A 16,551-nucleotide genomic window follows, 5' to 3' on the forward strand; every position below is an offset into this window, starting at 1 on the left:
GTTCATTTTAATAGTTAGAGAACTAATGTGGTCATTTGTTTTATCATAGAAGACTTAGTAATTTGGGTTTTTAGGGAATCACTTCATGTCATCTAACTTGTCAAATTTATATTGGAGAGTTGTTCATACTATTCGTATGTCATTGTATACATGTGCGATGCTTGGAATTGAACCCAGCTCCTCATATGAGCAGACGAGGCAGTCATTCGGCCCTGAGCTACACCTCCAGTCCCAGGCATTCTGCTTTAAATTTCAGTAGGTTTATAGTGACAGTCCCTCTTTCGTTACTGCTGTTGATCTGTTGCATATTTTGTTGTCTTTTTTGTCAGCCTTGATACAAGCTTTATTAACTTGATCATTTCAAAGAAATAGCTCTTGGTTGCATTAAATTTTGTTTTTGTTTTCTTTAAGCCTTTAGCTGCATTGCACAAATTTGGATATAGTTGTTTTGTATATTTTATATATAAATCCATCAAAAATTCCATCAATCCATGTTACAATTTTTGCTGAAGCTAAGTGCATTTTAAGAAATTGCAGTAAAAACTCAGACTCGATTACATTTTCCAGAAATATATAGTATTTTCTCTTCCTTTACTCTTGATGGTTTTTATTTCCTTGAATAATTTCCTTTCTTCCCCCCTCAATATCTTCATTTACCAAGCCTTCTTATTTAAGTGTATTTTTGATGGATACTGGGTTGACAGTTCTTTGTTTTGGTAATTTCTTTTTCAGGATTTCTGATGAAACATCTATAATCATTTGAGTTGTTGGTTAGAGTCATAAAAGTCATAAAAGATTTTTCTCGGTTTTTAACTTTAAGGAGTGTGACTATAATGAAGTTGGGCATTGATTCCCGTGAGTTTATCCTTTTTGGGAGGAGTTCCCTCATAGTTTTGAGCCTGTAGAGTTAAATGACCTGAACATACAACTTCGGATATTTTTCCACCATCAAATATTTTTCCAATATCTCACATTTCTCTGTTTCTGTGACACCAGTTATTCAATGTTTTATTACTGTCTAGAGGCTCCTGAGGTTGTATTCATTTTTCCCATAATTTATCTCTCTACTAAGGGTGGATAATTTTTCTTGAACTGTCAACAAATTTAGTAATTGTCTCAAGTATCATCTCCATGATTCTGTAAGGTCCATTCTGGAATTTAAAACAGATCATAGAGCAGGATGTGGTGATGTATACCTGTAATTATAACACTTTGGATGCTGAGGCAGGAGGATGATGAGTCTGAGGTACATGGTGAGACCTTGTCCCCCCGTAACTAAAAGAGATTTTTGGTTATATAGTTTTCTATAGTATTTACTTTGTCAGATTGTTTCAACATCTTTGTTAGTTTGGCATTGGTGTCTGTTGTCTTCTCAAGTGAGTTTCTTTTTTTCATTATAAACCTAGTGCTTTTAGATTTCATCATGTGTAGGTTGTTGAATATTGTAAGGATTTGGGCTTTATTTATTTCCTACAGAGAGTAAGTGAGTATATTAGTTTAGCAGGCAGTTGTTCTAGTTGGATGCAGGCCTGAAGTTCTGACAGGTCTTCTGTAATTTTGGATATGAAATTGATTCAGTTTTCAATAGAACATGCTGCTCGGGGCTGACACTTTTGTGTTCTATTCAGTGATTAGTTTTGGATTTGAACAGTGATCAGGCCTGTAGTTTACTTTTCAAAGTATATGTGCTGATTTGTGTAAGCTTCTTGAACATCGTTGTATGGTCACTTCCTCAAGCATGTCTCCTGCCATAATCTCCTTTGTGCATTCTGGTTCTCTGTGATTTTTTGGATTCTCCGATCAGAAAGATTTTTTTTTTCTTTTCTTTTCTTTGTGTAGGACAAGTAGAGAGAAAAAGTAACTCCCTTGTTCTGCTTTTGTGGGACTTTTGAGAGGAGGGCTCTCTCTTTCAGAATTTTATGTGTTTTTGGATCTTTGCATCAGCACACAATTTCCTGGATAGCGACATGAGAGTTAACTGAGAAAAAAGGAAAAAGAAAAACAGAATATTCCATTGCCACTCTGAACGGTAGGAGAGTCACTTCCCACTCTTCTGTCCTTAACTAGGATGCCTTTCCTGAGTGTCTTTCTGTCTGCACTGAGGCCGACTTCCAAAGTTTCTGTTTCTTTGAGTTCCAACTGGACAGATCCTACATGGAAAGTAAATAGAATGTCTGCTGCAGGTTTGGTATTTCTGCTGTCATATATATTATCCTTTAACTAATACACATTATTATTTAGAGCAGTTTTAGATTTACAGACAATTGGGTAGTTAGAAAAGTTGCCATATATGGCTTCTCCTGTCCCCCTTGTCAGATTCTTTTTTTTTTTTTTATTTAAAGGAAACAAAACAAAACAGTAAAAAGGTACAAGTAATACAGAATTTCAAAAATAAATAAATAAACAACAAGAAATCACTAGTTAATAGATTACATATTGTCATCTTAGAAATAGTTGTTCAAGTTACAGGATTAAAGCATACAAAGTGGACATTCAAACAGTGAGACTGCAGTTGTTGTGTTCACTGATCCAACAAAAACTTAGTAATATGGTCATCTATCTTAACACACCTGAACACACTTATATTCTTTACAGCACTTTTTTTTCCCTTTCTTTTTTACAACAACATTTACACATTTTGGGTTTTATTACTCCCATAGTTATTATTTTTTTTTGGAAGAGAATAAAACCAAATATAGCAAAACAAAGCAGTCAGTCGAAACAAAGGATGGACATAGCACATGATGTAAAAACAGAATACAAGGTAATCAACAATGGTTACCATAATGCCTCTTGCTACCTTAAAAAGAATTGCCTGTATCATTAGGTATAGTAAAATTGAACAAAACAGTACAGAACAAGACCAATAAAACCTAAACATTGGAGACATTACAGGACTTCAAAAGAAGATAATAGTCAAACCAGAATGGGCGTCATAGTGAATCTTATTGCCTTCAAAGTAGTTGCCTATACCATTAAACTTGATACTACCAAACAGAACAGAACAGAGTAAAATCAGTCAAAACAAGATGGTGGGAGCAATACAAGGCTTCAAATCAAGTTAATAGGAATCAAAAAAGTTACTATAATATATCCTGCTAATTTTGTTGATTTTTTTCCCTTAATTAAAAAAATAATAATTTTTTTTAAAAGGGGGAGATGGAGATAAAAGAGGACATAACAGCATAACAATACAGGTCAAAGCATAACAGTTTCAGCAACCTAGTGCTTCACCACAAGATAACCCAACTTAATAGTAATTATCATAGTGTCTCTTTCCTTGAAATATTTGAGTATAACTTCGTATACTATGGCTTCAAACATATCAAGGTAGTGTGAAACTCTTCAAGAGGATGAAAGTATTACAGGGTATTTAGAACCAGCTAACGGAAAATGAACAATGGTTTCTATATTATCTCTTTGCCTATAAAAATTTTGTTTATACTATCACATATAATAAAATCCAATAAGATACAACATGATAAAACCAATGGAGACAGAAGAGCAAAAGTTTGGTGGGACTTCAAAACAAGATGATATTAAATCAGCACTAGCTATTATGATGTCTTGTTTTCTTTAAAATAGCTGTTCATATCATCACAGGCAATAATATCAAACAGCCCAGAATAAAGCCATTCCAATTAATGAGTGAAAACTTTATAAGGCTTCAAAGCCACATAATGGGGAATCATGATTACCACATATTTTTATGTACTCTTACCATTTCTTACACTAGGGAAACTATTCAGTATTCATACATGTTGAGTTTGATTTATTTTACTTACGAGTATAGTATGGACGCAACTTGAGACCATACTCTTGTGAAGATTTTGTGAAGACTTTAATTAATTTGGGTAAATACCTGGGAGGGTAATTTCTAAATCATATTGTAGGACTGTGCTGCTCGTTTTTGTCAGAAATTGCTCCAGAGTGGCTGTGCCATTTTACATCTTACTAGCAGTGAATGAATCAATCACCAATTTCCGATTCAGTTGCCTCCTTAAAACTTGCTTCCCATGACAAAATGAGGCTTTGGGAGTACATCCAGACATAAACCATAGCGTTCTGCCCATAGACCCCAAAAACTGATGTATATTTCTTTACAGAAAAGGTATTAAGTTCATCTTGTAAGAGTTGCCAAAGTCCTAACAGTTTCAGCAAGGCTGAAAAGTCCAGATCACAAGTCTGCTGAGATTTAAGGCAAACTCTTCACTGTGAGTCCCCATATAAATGAAAAGAAAGTTAAGCACTTCCAGCATTCAATGGCACAAGATAAACATTTCCATTCCAAAAGTTATATACAGGAGGATACAAAGGAATGGCAGCAAAAGAAGTCCACAATTCAGCAGAGCAAGCATTAAACCCTGTAGTTCCTTGTCCAGCCTCTGAAGCAATCTGTGGCGAGTTGTGAGTTGCAGAGTGCTTGTGTGGCTCTGCCCCTCTGGCACTTGGGATAGTTGTAGCTCCGAGGGCTTTCCCTTGGGCTGGCTCTGCGCTCTCCTCGCAGGTTTCCTCAGTGGGTCCACTTTCTTGGCTTTTCCAAACTTCTGGGGTTTCCACTGCAACTTTGTCTTCACTGTCACAGCTTCACACACTCCCCTCTCAGGGACACATTGCCTGGCCTCTCAGGCCTTCTGAAATTGGGGAAGAAACTTCCAGCATTCAGTGGCACAAGACAGACATTCTGACTCCAAAGTTACACGTGCGGATACAAGGGAATGGACCAAAGCAAGTCCAAAATTCAGCAGGGTAAACACTAAATCCATATGCATCATCTGAGACAACATATGGCAAGCTGTGAACCCCAAAGGGCTTGGGTGGCTCTTCCAGTGGTGATAGCTTCTATGGCATTTCTCTTGGCCTGGCTTTACTCTCTCCTTGCATTTTTCTTCAGACTGTCCATGCTTCTGGCTTCTCCAAACTTTTGGGGTGTGCACTGCCCTTTTGGCTTCACACTCGTAGCTTTACATATTGTCCTCTCAGGGACACACTGCCTGCCCTCCCAGACCTTCTAAAATCTGGGTGGAGGCCTGTAACCCCACGACTCCTACATTCTCCATGCACCTAAAACCAGTTACCACGTGGTTGGTGCCAAGGTGTACTTCCAGCTAGACAATAGCTGGACTTCTCTCTCAGTTCTAGTTGTCAAGTACCTGGATTGCTGAGCACTCTAAATGCAATTCTGAGGCACATGGTGCATCCATTACCATCCTGGAACACAGTGTTCTGGGACTTTCTTCTCCAGGTGAAGTCTTTCAGTTTTGCAATTTTGAGGCTGCAGAGGATAGACTCCTGCTGCTTCTTGTGATGTCCTGAGGTCATCTTTCCTATTCTCCTCAGCAATCAGGATAGCCTCTGCTCTTTCTTTGCAGTCCACAGCTTTACTAGAGCTTCCTTTCTGCCAAACTCACATTTTAAATGCTTCTACTGGATTCTTTGCCCCTGATTCTCAACACAAATCTGGCTAAAAGCTCCAAATAGGAGCCATGCCACTGCCTCAACGTTAGACTGCATTGAAGTTTCTTCTGCCAGATTAACTAGTCTGCCATGCTTAATCTCACTCTCAAGTGAAGTCTCTGGACACATGCAAAATGCAGCCAAACTTTCTGCCAAACCATAACACATATCATCTGGAGTCCAGCCAGTGCAGTCTTTGTTCCCAGTAGAAATCTGATCCTGGTCTTTACTGGCAGGTTTCTGTCAGTCTTCTGGTCTTCTGAGCTCTGACCAGAATCTTCCTCACAAAACAGCCTAAGGTATTCTCTCTCTACTTTTTCAGCCAACATCTCTAAACCTTTCCAATCCCTTCCCACAAGCCATTTCCAAAGGCTTTTCAACCACATACTCTGATATAGTTACAATATTACCCCCGTTTCTGTGATACTAGAAATCTAGTGACTTATTTGTTTTTGAAATTCTGTATTCTACCCTTTTTTCTGTTTTGCTTTTTTTTTTTTCTCTTTTTAAAGTATGACGTTTGGGAAAAAAATGAAAAACTATTAACGACATTGTTTCAATCTATATTTCTGCTTGCCTATACATTATGAAATGACATTTAAAAATTTTCCATTGCTTTTGTTACTGTTATCAATTTTTTTCTGTCTAGTTGAGCTCATTTTTGGCTTATATATTTTGAAAGATAATATATTTGGTTTCAAGTACCTAATACTTGTTACTATCTTTCTGTTACAATATGTTATCTTTTTTTGGTACCGGGGATTGAACTCATGACCACGCGTTTGCAAAGCAGGTGCTTATGCTGCTGAGCTAAATCCCCAGCCCTTGTTTTTAAAAATATAACAGTTACCCTTCTTTCAGTTAATTTTGGATTACCAATTTATGTCTTTTATTTTGTTCCTCTACATCACCAAATTTTGTGTATGTCTTTTTAAAAAAAAAATCGATAATTTCTTTAGCTGATGAACTTAATCTGTTTACATTTGTCATGATTAGTGACATGCTTTACCAAATCAAAAATATCATGATTATAGGGTGCATCATTATTTTATGTATATCTGTTTAGTCTCTGTTAGATGTTTCAAAGTTCAGCATTACTTTTTAAAGTAATTTCTTTTGTTTAATAGGATCCATTTTATGCATAATGCATACTATTAAAGTTTGATAAAATATTTAAAATGTCTTAGATGTAGAACTCCAAATAGTTATTACAGTCATCTTAATGAATTTTTTCACTAATGAAATTATGCTACACTTACATTTTGAGCTGGTTATTTTTTCTGTATACATAATCATATTTTTTTCTTTCTTTCCTTCTTTCCCCTTTGTTAGTTGAGAGAGCATCTTGCTATGTAGTTTAGGCTGGCCTTTAACTCATTAGGTAGCCCAGACTGGCCTCAAGCTCATGGTCATCCTTCTGCTTCAGCTTCCCTAGTGCTGGAATGTGTGTGCACATGTGTGTGCACATGTGTGTGCAGGACCATGCCCAGCTGTATATTTTTTCTTAACGTCAAGTCATTGCCAGTGACAGTGTGTTTAAATACCAGTCATGTAGACAACTCGGTTGAAGTGAATATCTAGGATTGAGTTTGTCTGTGTGTAAGCAGTGACAAGTATAACCACCACAGCAGTTGTAAGATGTGATCAGTCTCAAATGAACTCACATGTGAGAGCAAAAAATAGGGAAAATGTGGCTAGAAATTGATTTCTCAGATATTTTAATTATATTTTGTGTTTTCTGTTTACTCTATGTTTCTCTTTTTTTAACCTTTTTTTCCCTGCCTTTTGAATTGTTCACAAATTCTTTTTTCTCTTTTATTCTCTAGTAATTTTGAAATTAGGAACTGTATTTCATTCATGGTTTCTCTTAAAATTATGAACTTAAAGTCATCAACTTTATTTCTTTTAATGATTTTTCTTAACATTTTAATATGTTAAATGGAATGAACTATAAAGCTAATCAAGGTCTTTGCTTTTCCAGATAATAAAGGACAAAGGCATTGCACAAAGTTATAGCACATTGATCATCTTAATCCTATGTTGTGCATTATTTTTTGTTGGTGTTTTTAGTCTATGTTACAGTTTTACCTTTATGTGTAAGTAGATGATGAATGTCTTATTTTTCCAGTAAACTGCCAAAACAGAGATCATGATTATTTTTGTCATGATTGAATTTCTCTAGCTAGAGTGGGGCATGGTGTATAGTAGAAATAAAAATTCATTTCATTGATTAACTGATTATTGTAAAGAAACATCCACAATAACTAGAAGTCTGTTTGCTCATACAAAACATCCATTTCCAAGAGCTTTCTAGTCAACTGATTTTGTTTTAAAATGAAAAATAATAATGATGCTACAGGATTTTAAAACAAAATAATAGATTAACAGTGGTTAATGTATTTCACATTGTTTATTCAAAGTAGTTGATCAGATTACAATATGTAGGAATGAAAATACAATCAAACAGTGAAAGCACAAACCATTCTTTTTGATAAGCTTAGTAGTAGATTAGTAGTAGAAGTATATCCTATATATATATAAATAATTTCCCTTCTTTCTTTTCTCTATTTCCCCATCCCAGCTGTTCTTCCCTTTTGAGCAGTCTCTTCCCTTTCACTTTCAGAATAGTTATTGTACATTTTGGATCTTGTTTATTCTTTCAGTTTTTTATACTAGAGAGAGAACACAATGTTTACACATATGGATCTGATTTATCTCACTTTTGAGTAAAGCCTCATTCATTTACCTATAAAGCCTCATGTTTGTCCTCCTTTATAGCTGAGTAGTATTCCATTAAATAAAAATATCACATCTTTTTTTCCATTCCATAGTTGATGAACATGTGAGTTGTTTCCAAGATTTTGCTATTAAAAATTGTGCTGCTATAAATATGGGTGAACATATATCACTGTGGTATGATGTTTTCTTTTCTTCTGGGAAAACACCCAGAAAAGGAAGAGCTGGGTCAAATGGGACCTCCAATCCTAGCTTTTTAGGAATCTCCACACTGATCTCTACAGTGGTAGCACCAGCCTACCCTTCTGCCAACAGTGGAGAGGGGTTCCTTTTTCCCTACAGTCCCCCCATCATGTGTTACTTGTTGATTGTTGTACTTCCCCAAAGAGGCCCCTGAGATGAAAAATGGGGCAAAACCCCTGAGATGGAAAAGATGGGGACGTCATTTTTAGGAAGAAGCCCTTTTATTTTAGCTGGCCCATCGACACAGTGCAGATGGAATTTGCAGAGCTGTGCAACTGAGTTAGAGTTTTGACTGATTTTTATAGTTCATTTATGATTAGCTCATTGATTATTAAGTAGTGATGAGAAACAGAAACAAGGTGGGCCTTTGTTCCCCTTTGCTTGAGATCAGAGGCATTTCACAGTGGGTGGTTAGCCAGTGCATAGCCCTTGGTCTGCCAACTCTAGGAACATTTGTCTCTCATAAAGGGAACAATGGTTGACAAAGCATCATTTGTCTCTTACAAGCGGTACAAAAGTTGACATAGCACACTGGTCACTATGGTGGGGGAATGACGCATACAGAACAGCATGATGGCGCAATCAGTTAATCTATAACCATGTGGTTGGTGCTTGGTTACTAGGGTAATAAGCTCAGTACAGAATGACAATATTGCTAATAACTATCCTTTTAAGTAACTATTTTTGCTAATATCTTTTAATCAATTATTTTAATTTTTCAGCATCTTAGTATAACATTGATCTCATGATGATAGCCGTTTTTTCTGGGGTCAAATGGCATCTCAGTGTTGTTTTAATTCGTATCTCTTGAATGACCAGTGATGCTAGACAGTTTTTCATATATTTATTTGCCATTTATATTTCTTCATCTGAGAAATGTATATTCATCTCAGATGCCCATCAGCTGATTTTACATTTAGGTTTCCAACGTAACCTGACTTAGAAGTTTATAGAGACCATTGTTTAGCTCTGAATGACAACTCTTGGAATGTTTCGGGTACGTGAACACAGTTATGTTCATATGAAATAATGTGGTAAGACTCAAATTATAAATAGTAGTAATGTACTAACTGAAATCAGAAAGGAGCAGAAGCGTGGACTGGTTGATGTCTTTTGGTTAGAGTAGTAGCATAATAAGTTTTTTATAAAGTTTAAAAACTTTTTCTTCTGAACTTTTCAGCTTCTCACATTCTGTTGAGTTTAGAGATTTATTTGCCACTTGGTGATTTGCTTTTAGATAAGTGATGATAAATTTCTACTGTATCAGGAATAAAAGCCATTTTCCTGGAGTAGATCTTGTTCTATGTGGACCAACATTGGGGGGGCCTGTTTCCCCTAGCCTTGGCCATTACACTAGTAAAAACGCTTGTCGTATAGTGGGAAGGCAGGTCTTCTCAGCCCCTCCTCACCCCAGGACTGTGCTCCTTCCCTGTGTGTGCTCTCTTCCCCTTTCTTCTGTGAATCTGGATTATCTGGTCCTCTGTCATTTCCTTTGGAACTACTGCATTGGTGAGAATGAAATAACTTCACATGAATGAAGTTGAAAAGGGAATTTTAATTCCTCCAAATCATTTGCTTTGTAAAAATAAGTCAGGGGTTCACAATTTAATATCAACTGGTATAATCAGCTCTTGGTGGCTGTGACAAAGCACCAATATATAAAAATCAACAGGAGGAAAGTTCTCGGCTCACGGTTTCAGAAGTTTCAGCCTGTGGAGTTGTGACACAGTGACTGGATATCTGGTGGCACAGTAAGTCACGGTGCTGAAGCACATGACAGAAAAGACTTCCTTTCATGGTGCAGTGAAGCAGAGAAAGGAGAAGGGAGTGCTGATTCCCAGAGTGCCTTTCAAGAGCACATCACGGTTGACCTCCCTCGTCCACCACATCCCACCTCGTAAAGTTTCTGTTAGTTCTAGTAGCACCATAAGTGGAAAACCAAGCCTTTTGATAGCAGTATCTTAGTTATTCTCCTGGCTGCTGAGAAACAGTGCCTCGACTTAAAGGAGAAAGGGTTTATTTTAGCTCAGTTTGTAGAGGTTTCAGTTCATTGTTGCCTGGCTCTAAGGCAGGATGGAATGGCAGGTGGGCATGGCAGAAAGCAGAAGGTGAAGGGAATTGTGGGGAAGAGATAAAGCCTTAAAGACCATGCCCCCCGAGACTTACCTCCTCCAACCATGCTTTACCTTCTAACATCGCGTTTACCTATAAACCATGAGTGAACTAATCCACTGATGAGTATCATGCTCCCACGATCTAATCACCTTCTCAAAACCCCATCTATGCGTGCAGGAGGCTTTGAGAGACATCTAGATAGAAGCAAAAGCAACCAATCATGAAGGGTGCATTGAAGATCCAAACTATAACATTTAGTATAGCTGACACCAGAGACTTTAAAGAATGTATAAGAATATTACACATATTTGCTCAGTTGAAATGTTCAGTTTATGTACTTGTATAAGTTTGTGATAAATTCTTTATATCTAAGATGTGAAGTAGATAAATGAGAATAGTTCATAAAAGAAGCTAGAAAAAAACATTAAGTGCAATAAGGAGTATACATTTTAGTAAATGCCCTAAAACTGAGGAATTTAATTTCGTTCTTAGTATGAATACCAATTTTCATTTGAATTAAATAATTGTTTCACTTTTAACCCCTTTCCCTTCCTTAAAATTTATCCTAACACCTGTCAGTGCCTGGCATATTCTAGCTTCTTAATAAATATTGGCTAATTGTGTACATGGATGTTGGATGAATAGTAAAATGAATGACAAGATTAGAGTCTTACACAATAAAAGTAAATGTACGCATAAACGCAGGAAGATTTAGAAATGGAGTGTGTAGTCTTTCTAGATAATTTGGAGCAGCAGTTCCCAACATTTTTGGCATCAGGTACTGGTTTCATAGAAGACAATTTTTCCTTTGATTGGGGTGGGGAAGTGTTGGTTTTGGGATGATTCAAGCACATTACATTTATTGTGTACTGTATTATTATTATTACAGTGTATTTTATAATGAAATAAATATGCAACTCACCATAATGTAGAATTAGTAGGAGTCCTGAGCTTGTTTTCTGAAACCCGATAGTCACATCTGGAGGTGACAGGGGGCAGTGACCCTGGTGTGTACCGTAATTTTGTTTTAGTTGCTATCACTGCAGAAAACCCTGCTTTACAACGATAGGATGTTGGAAACGAAGGCAGACTTTTCAATGATTTTGTGGCAATTTCAGGATAGTCTACCTTGATTTTTATCCAAAACTAGGGAGATTTGAACTTGTCATTTGCCACGTTAAGCAGTTGATCCTCTTCTGGCAGTCAGTTCACCTGGTGTAGTCACACTGGGTCATAGTTCTGTTCCTTCCAAAATTGGGGGTCTTTTGTGGTTGGAATAATACTGAAACTCTTTCCAGATATGAGGTAGGCAATCGTATATCAGCTAGGAGAAATAAGGTCAGACTCTTTTATGATCTCTGTTAATGTTTGAAACATTTCAAAAATCCCAGTGTTCAATTGTTATCCTCATAATTCCAGTGTAGCCTTGATTCATCTGCCAACTTGAACACAATTGTTGCTCTGTTTTGAAATGACGGATTGGGCTTTTTGATCAGGTTGAATATGTCACACTAACAGACAAGTTTTAAAATCTATTCTGTGTCACTGAAATATGCTCAGTGGTGGCTGTTTTTCTAAAAGAAATATAGGAGGAGCTCTTGTTTCTTAAAAACTGTCTAGTAATCATGTACTTAGATCCCTCACATACACAGTTCACAGTAGGGCTCCTGATTCCAAGAAAATCTAACACCTCTGCTGACCTGATAGGAGGTGGAGCTCCGGCTGTAATGTCAGCAATAGGGAGCAGCTTCATATATAGATGGAGCTTTGCTCACGCACCACAGCTCACTTCCTGCTGCCTGCCCAGTTTCTAATGGACCATGAACCAGTTGGGGACCACTGATGTACAGGGGAGAGGTGGCTCACTCAAAAATGTAAAAGCTGGATATTTAAATGTTGAATTAAACTAGTGAAATATAAATTAAAAAGAATGAAATGAAGATAACTTGAACTTATGAGATACGTATAGTGCAATTTAGAAATAATTGATAGCTAGGTTCAGAAGTTAATTTTTAAAGACATCATTCTCGTTTTCACCCATTTATTCTAGAGCTTTTGTCAAGTACAGATTATTTTAAGTATTCTACTTAAAATTAATCAGTTTTCTGAATCATCATAGATTCTCATTTAGTGAAATTGAACCAATGGATTTTACTATATATCATCAGTTTAACTTAGTGCCATAAGCCTAGGAAATATTTTTCCCTGAATTTTGGATCTGTGTGATTAATATCACATGTTGGTTTCCATGTTTGAATTTTGAGTATGGATTATCGTTAAGACTATGGGCTTGATGTCAGATTTATGTAAGTATCAATCCCTAATCTGCTCTTTCTTGATAAATTGTTCAACTTCTCAAACTTTACTAGCTTCTGTGTAAAATGCAGATGACACTACTGTAAGAGGTTGTTTGGAGAATAAAATACAGTAACATATGTAAGTGGTTAGTACAGCCTGTGATAGATACTCAGGGGTTTGGAATAATGATTATTTTCTGTTGTGATCTCTCTGCAGCTTTCCCCACAAATAAAAAAGATGGAGATGCAAGACATGTGATAAAAGTGGTAAGTGTTTGCTTCTAAGTGTATATTTTACCTATATGTGACTTTTTTTTTTTACAAAATATTTACCTTATTTTTTATTATTTATACTTATTAACGAACCTACTGGTCATAATACATTTTTACCTGATTAAAAGGTTAACACTGAAGAATCATCGTTCTGTATCACTGTGTATTGTCCTGGTACAATATCTAGAAATCTGTCCTTCCACTCCTCCCTCCTTTTCCTTCTCCACTCGCTAAGGTCCTTAAAGACAGCCATAAGACTGTTTCTGTTTGTACACTCTGTGTGCCTTTACAAGGAGTAAAACAGAGTTGACATTCAGTAAAGATGCTATCGGTGAACCTCCAGGGGAATGTCTAGTGTCCAGCCTGATGTACATGCTGGTGTATGGTGAATGTCCATGTGTGCTTATGTACATAATTCTTAGTGCTTTTAACATTACTTTACATAAGACTACTTTCATGTGTAAGACTATATTGGGATAAGAGTACAATATGTTGTTTAGAAATGAGATTTTCAAATTTATTTAGTGTTTTCTGAGATTTTTAGTGGAAATCTGCTGCCTATGTTTTGTAAAAAATGATTCAAGTACTATTATGTATTACATATATGTGCTCATTTTCACAGTTGAAATACCAGTTCTATCTTTAGGATTATTTTTTTCCTGGTAAAATTAATTAATCTTTTCTTTCATAGGAATATCAAGAAAATGGCCCATTATTTTCAGAACTAAAATTTTATCAGAGAGCTGCAAAAAAAGACTGTAGTAAGTAAAATTAACAAAGCAAGCTGCTTCTATATATGTGCTTTCTAAAGTGAGTGTTAATATTTTGGTCTTTTTCTGGCCTTCTGGAAAATTCTTCTCCATAAGAAATTTTATTGTAAAGTGATATAGTTAACTGTTACAACATATAAAAGCAAGACAGATGGTATGCTGATCTTGATATGGCATACATAATTGGTTATATATTTTAAGTCAAAGTTGTTTCTGTTCCTTTACATAAAATTCTGAGTTGTTGATCTAAGCTACAAAGAGTTCTCTAAGATAGTAGGATGAAATTATTTCTTTTTTTGTTTTGTTTTGTTTGAGACAGGATCTTGCTGTGTAGTTCAGGCTGGTCTTGAACTGACTTTGTAGCCTAGGCTGGCCTTGAACTCATAGTGATCCTCTTGCGCAGTCTACTGAGTGCTGGTATTACACGCATGTACCACCATACCTGGTGAAATTTTTTTTTTTAATAAAGAACCATTTGTATAGTAAGGATATAAAGAAAATACTTTAAAATAGGAAGTAGACATATATACAAAAGGAATGATTATGAAATATGTTAGATATGAAAATGATTAAATATTTAATAAATATTAGAAGCATGAATGTTGGGGAATTAACTGGAACTGGATATCATGTGTAAAAACTAGCAGAGTAAGTGAAACAAATATGGGCAGAGATAAAGAATAAGGCATTTTTTAAAATCCTGTATGACATAGGTGGGCTACGTGAGACATTAAGGAAGTTGATAGGAGTAAGCACTAGTATGATCATGTTTAGGAAAAAGCATGATAGGTTTGGCCTAAAAAATTACCTTTGTTTTTCTTAATAAAACCTCCTAAGCATTAAACCCATAGTCTTTACTAACTACTTAAACTAAGAGTGACAAATAGAACCCGTTAAACTTGATTGCGTGTCAGTAAAACTGTCTTAAACATGAAACACATATGGTAGAAGTAAAAAAAAATGATTAAGCTGTCTGATTGTTTAAGTAGATTTATATAACAGTTTCAGAATGAAATGATTTTTCTGCCCAATTTCTATCTATATTTCTATGTTGCTTTTTTTGTTTTTTAAGTATAGGTAATAAAGGGAAAAGGCCATCTCTGTATGGATCTCTGTGGTTAATGTGTGTTACAGTTAGAAGTTTAGCTAACATGTAAGGAAATTATTTTCTCTATGAATAGAAACATTTGTGAGCAGAATACCAGTGTATTTTATAAGTTTGTGACTTGTTTTGGTTTTAATTTAAAAAGACTGTGACTGTGTATGTGTGTAAATTATAGTGATAACAAGAGTTTGGCCATTAAGTGAGCACATTTTAAGATTTTTATTTTTTTAAATTTTTTTAAGTTTTTTTTTTTTTTTGTCTTTTTCCTTTTTATCGGTACTGGGGATTGAACTCATGACTGCCTGCTTGCAAGGCAGGTGCTTATGCCACTGAGCTAAATCCCCAGCCCCTAAGCTTTTTATTTTTTAGGAAGTTCTAGTTGCTATTTTGGTTAGTTAAGTAAGTCTTGGCATCTATGCAAAGGTTAAAAAAATTCCTTTCTAACTAATGTGAATCATTTTTCCATTAAATTTGTTTTTGCAGTAAAAAAGTGGATAGAACTCAAACAACTTGATTATTTAGGAATTCCTCTTTTTTATGGATCTGGTATAACTGAATTCAAGGGAAGAAGGTAAAAAAATTATTAATTGTTACAACCAAATTATATAATCAATTACACATTATAATCAAGTAACTATTCCTCATGTGATCTCGTAGATAATGTTACTATATGTGTCAAATGACCTGAAACATGGTGAGTTATAGTACAATAACTTTGTTCCTGTGGGTCAGGAATCCTCAAATGCCTTAGCTGGTTGCTTCTAGCTCGAGGTTTTATAGAATGTAGTAGGCTGTGTGCTGGGCTGCAGTTATTTCAAGGGTTGACTGGGGAAGAAACTAGCACCTAGTTTTAAAAGACCTTTCTCTTTTCATTATCTTAGACGGGGGGAATGTCCTGCAGAGTGTTCTCTTCTAGAAAACAAACTGCAAACTAAACATGGAATAGTATTTGCAAAATAATAATAGGATTATTAATGTTCATTCATTCTCTAAAAGTTCAGATTGCAAAATTCATAGTTCGTATATGGAAGGTATTTTTCACTAGTAGTTTCAAATATTATTATCTCAGGGAGATCTCATTTTGATCTCTCTCTTACAGTTACAGGTTTATGGTAATGGAAAGATTAGGAATGGATTTACAGAAGATCTCAGACCAGAATGGGACTTTTAAGAAGTCAGCAGTCCTGCAACTAGGTCTCCGAATGGTAAGAAAGCATTACTTACTTCACACGTCCCACTTTTGGCTTATTTACTAGTTCCATTGTACAAATTTTCCCCTTTGTGGAATTAACAGCAAATGAAGGATTATTGCTCTAGAAATGTCAGTTATTGAGAGTAGAGGTTATTTTGGTGAAATTGATAACAGCGGGCTCGATGAATGACAGAATGTGCTGTGTTTGGCACTGCAGACTCAATTAGGCATTGGCTTTACAGTCTGGCTTTTTTTTTTTTTTGTTCCTCACAGTTTATTTTACATATCAGAACAAGCTTGCAGTGCTGTAAGAATAACCTCTTTTGTCACTTATATTTGTAGCAAGTTCTGGCCATACATATT

At 35.7% G+C, this 16,551-nt stretch overlaps 1 protein-coding gene across 5 annotated transcripts in view; it reads left to right on the forward strand.

Moving 5' to 3' along the window:
- Positions 1-16,551, forward strand: part of Vrk2 (VRK serine/threonine kinase 2) — a 101,539-nt gene that overhangs the window by 21,213 nt on the left and 63,775 nt on the right. For all 5 annotated transcript variants that reach the window (XM_063229437.1, XM_063229438.1, XM_013150072.3 and 2 more), the window contains 4 exons: positions 13,066-13,115; positions 13,813-13,882; positions 15,480-15,567; positions 16,096-16,201. In XM_063229437.1, the coding sequence (XP_063085507.1) occupies positions 13,066-13,115; positions 13,813-13,882; positions 15,480-15,567; positions 16,096-16,201 (314 nt within the window). The remainder of the gene's footprint in view (positions 1-13,065; positions 13,116-13,812; positions 13,883-15,479; positions 15,568-16,095; positions 16,202-16,551) is intronic.

Source organism: Cavia porcellus, unplaced genomic scaffold (genome assembly GCF_034190915.1).
Source record: "Cavia porcellus strain 051 isolate PalLab524CR breed Dunkin Hartley unplaced genomic scaffold, mCavPor4.1 scaffold_18, whole genome shotgun sequence".
NCBI lineage: Eukaryota > Metazoa > Chordata > Mammalia > Rodentia > Caviidae > Cavia > Cavia porcellus.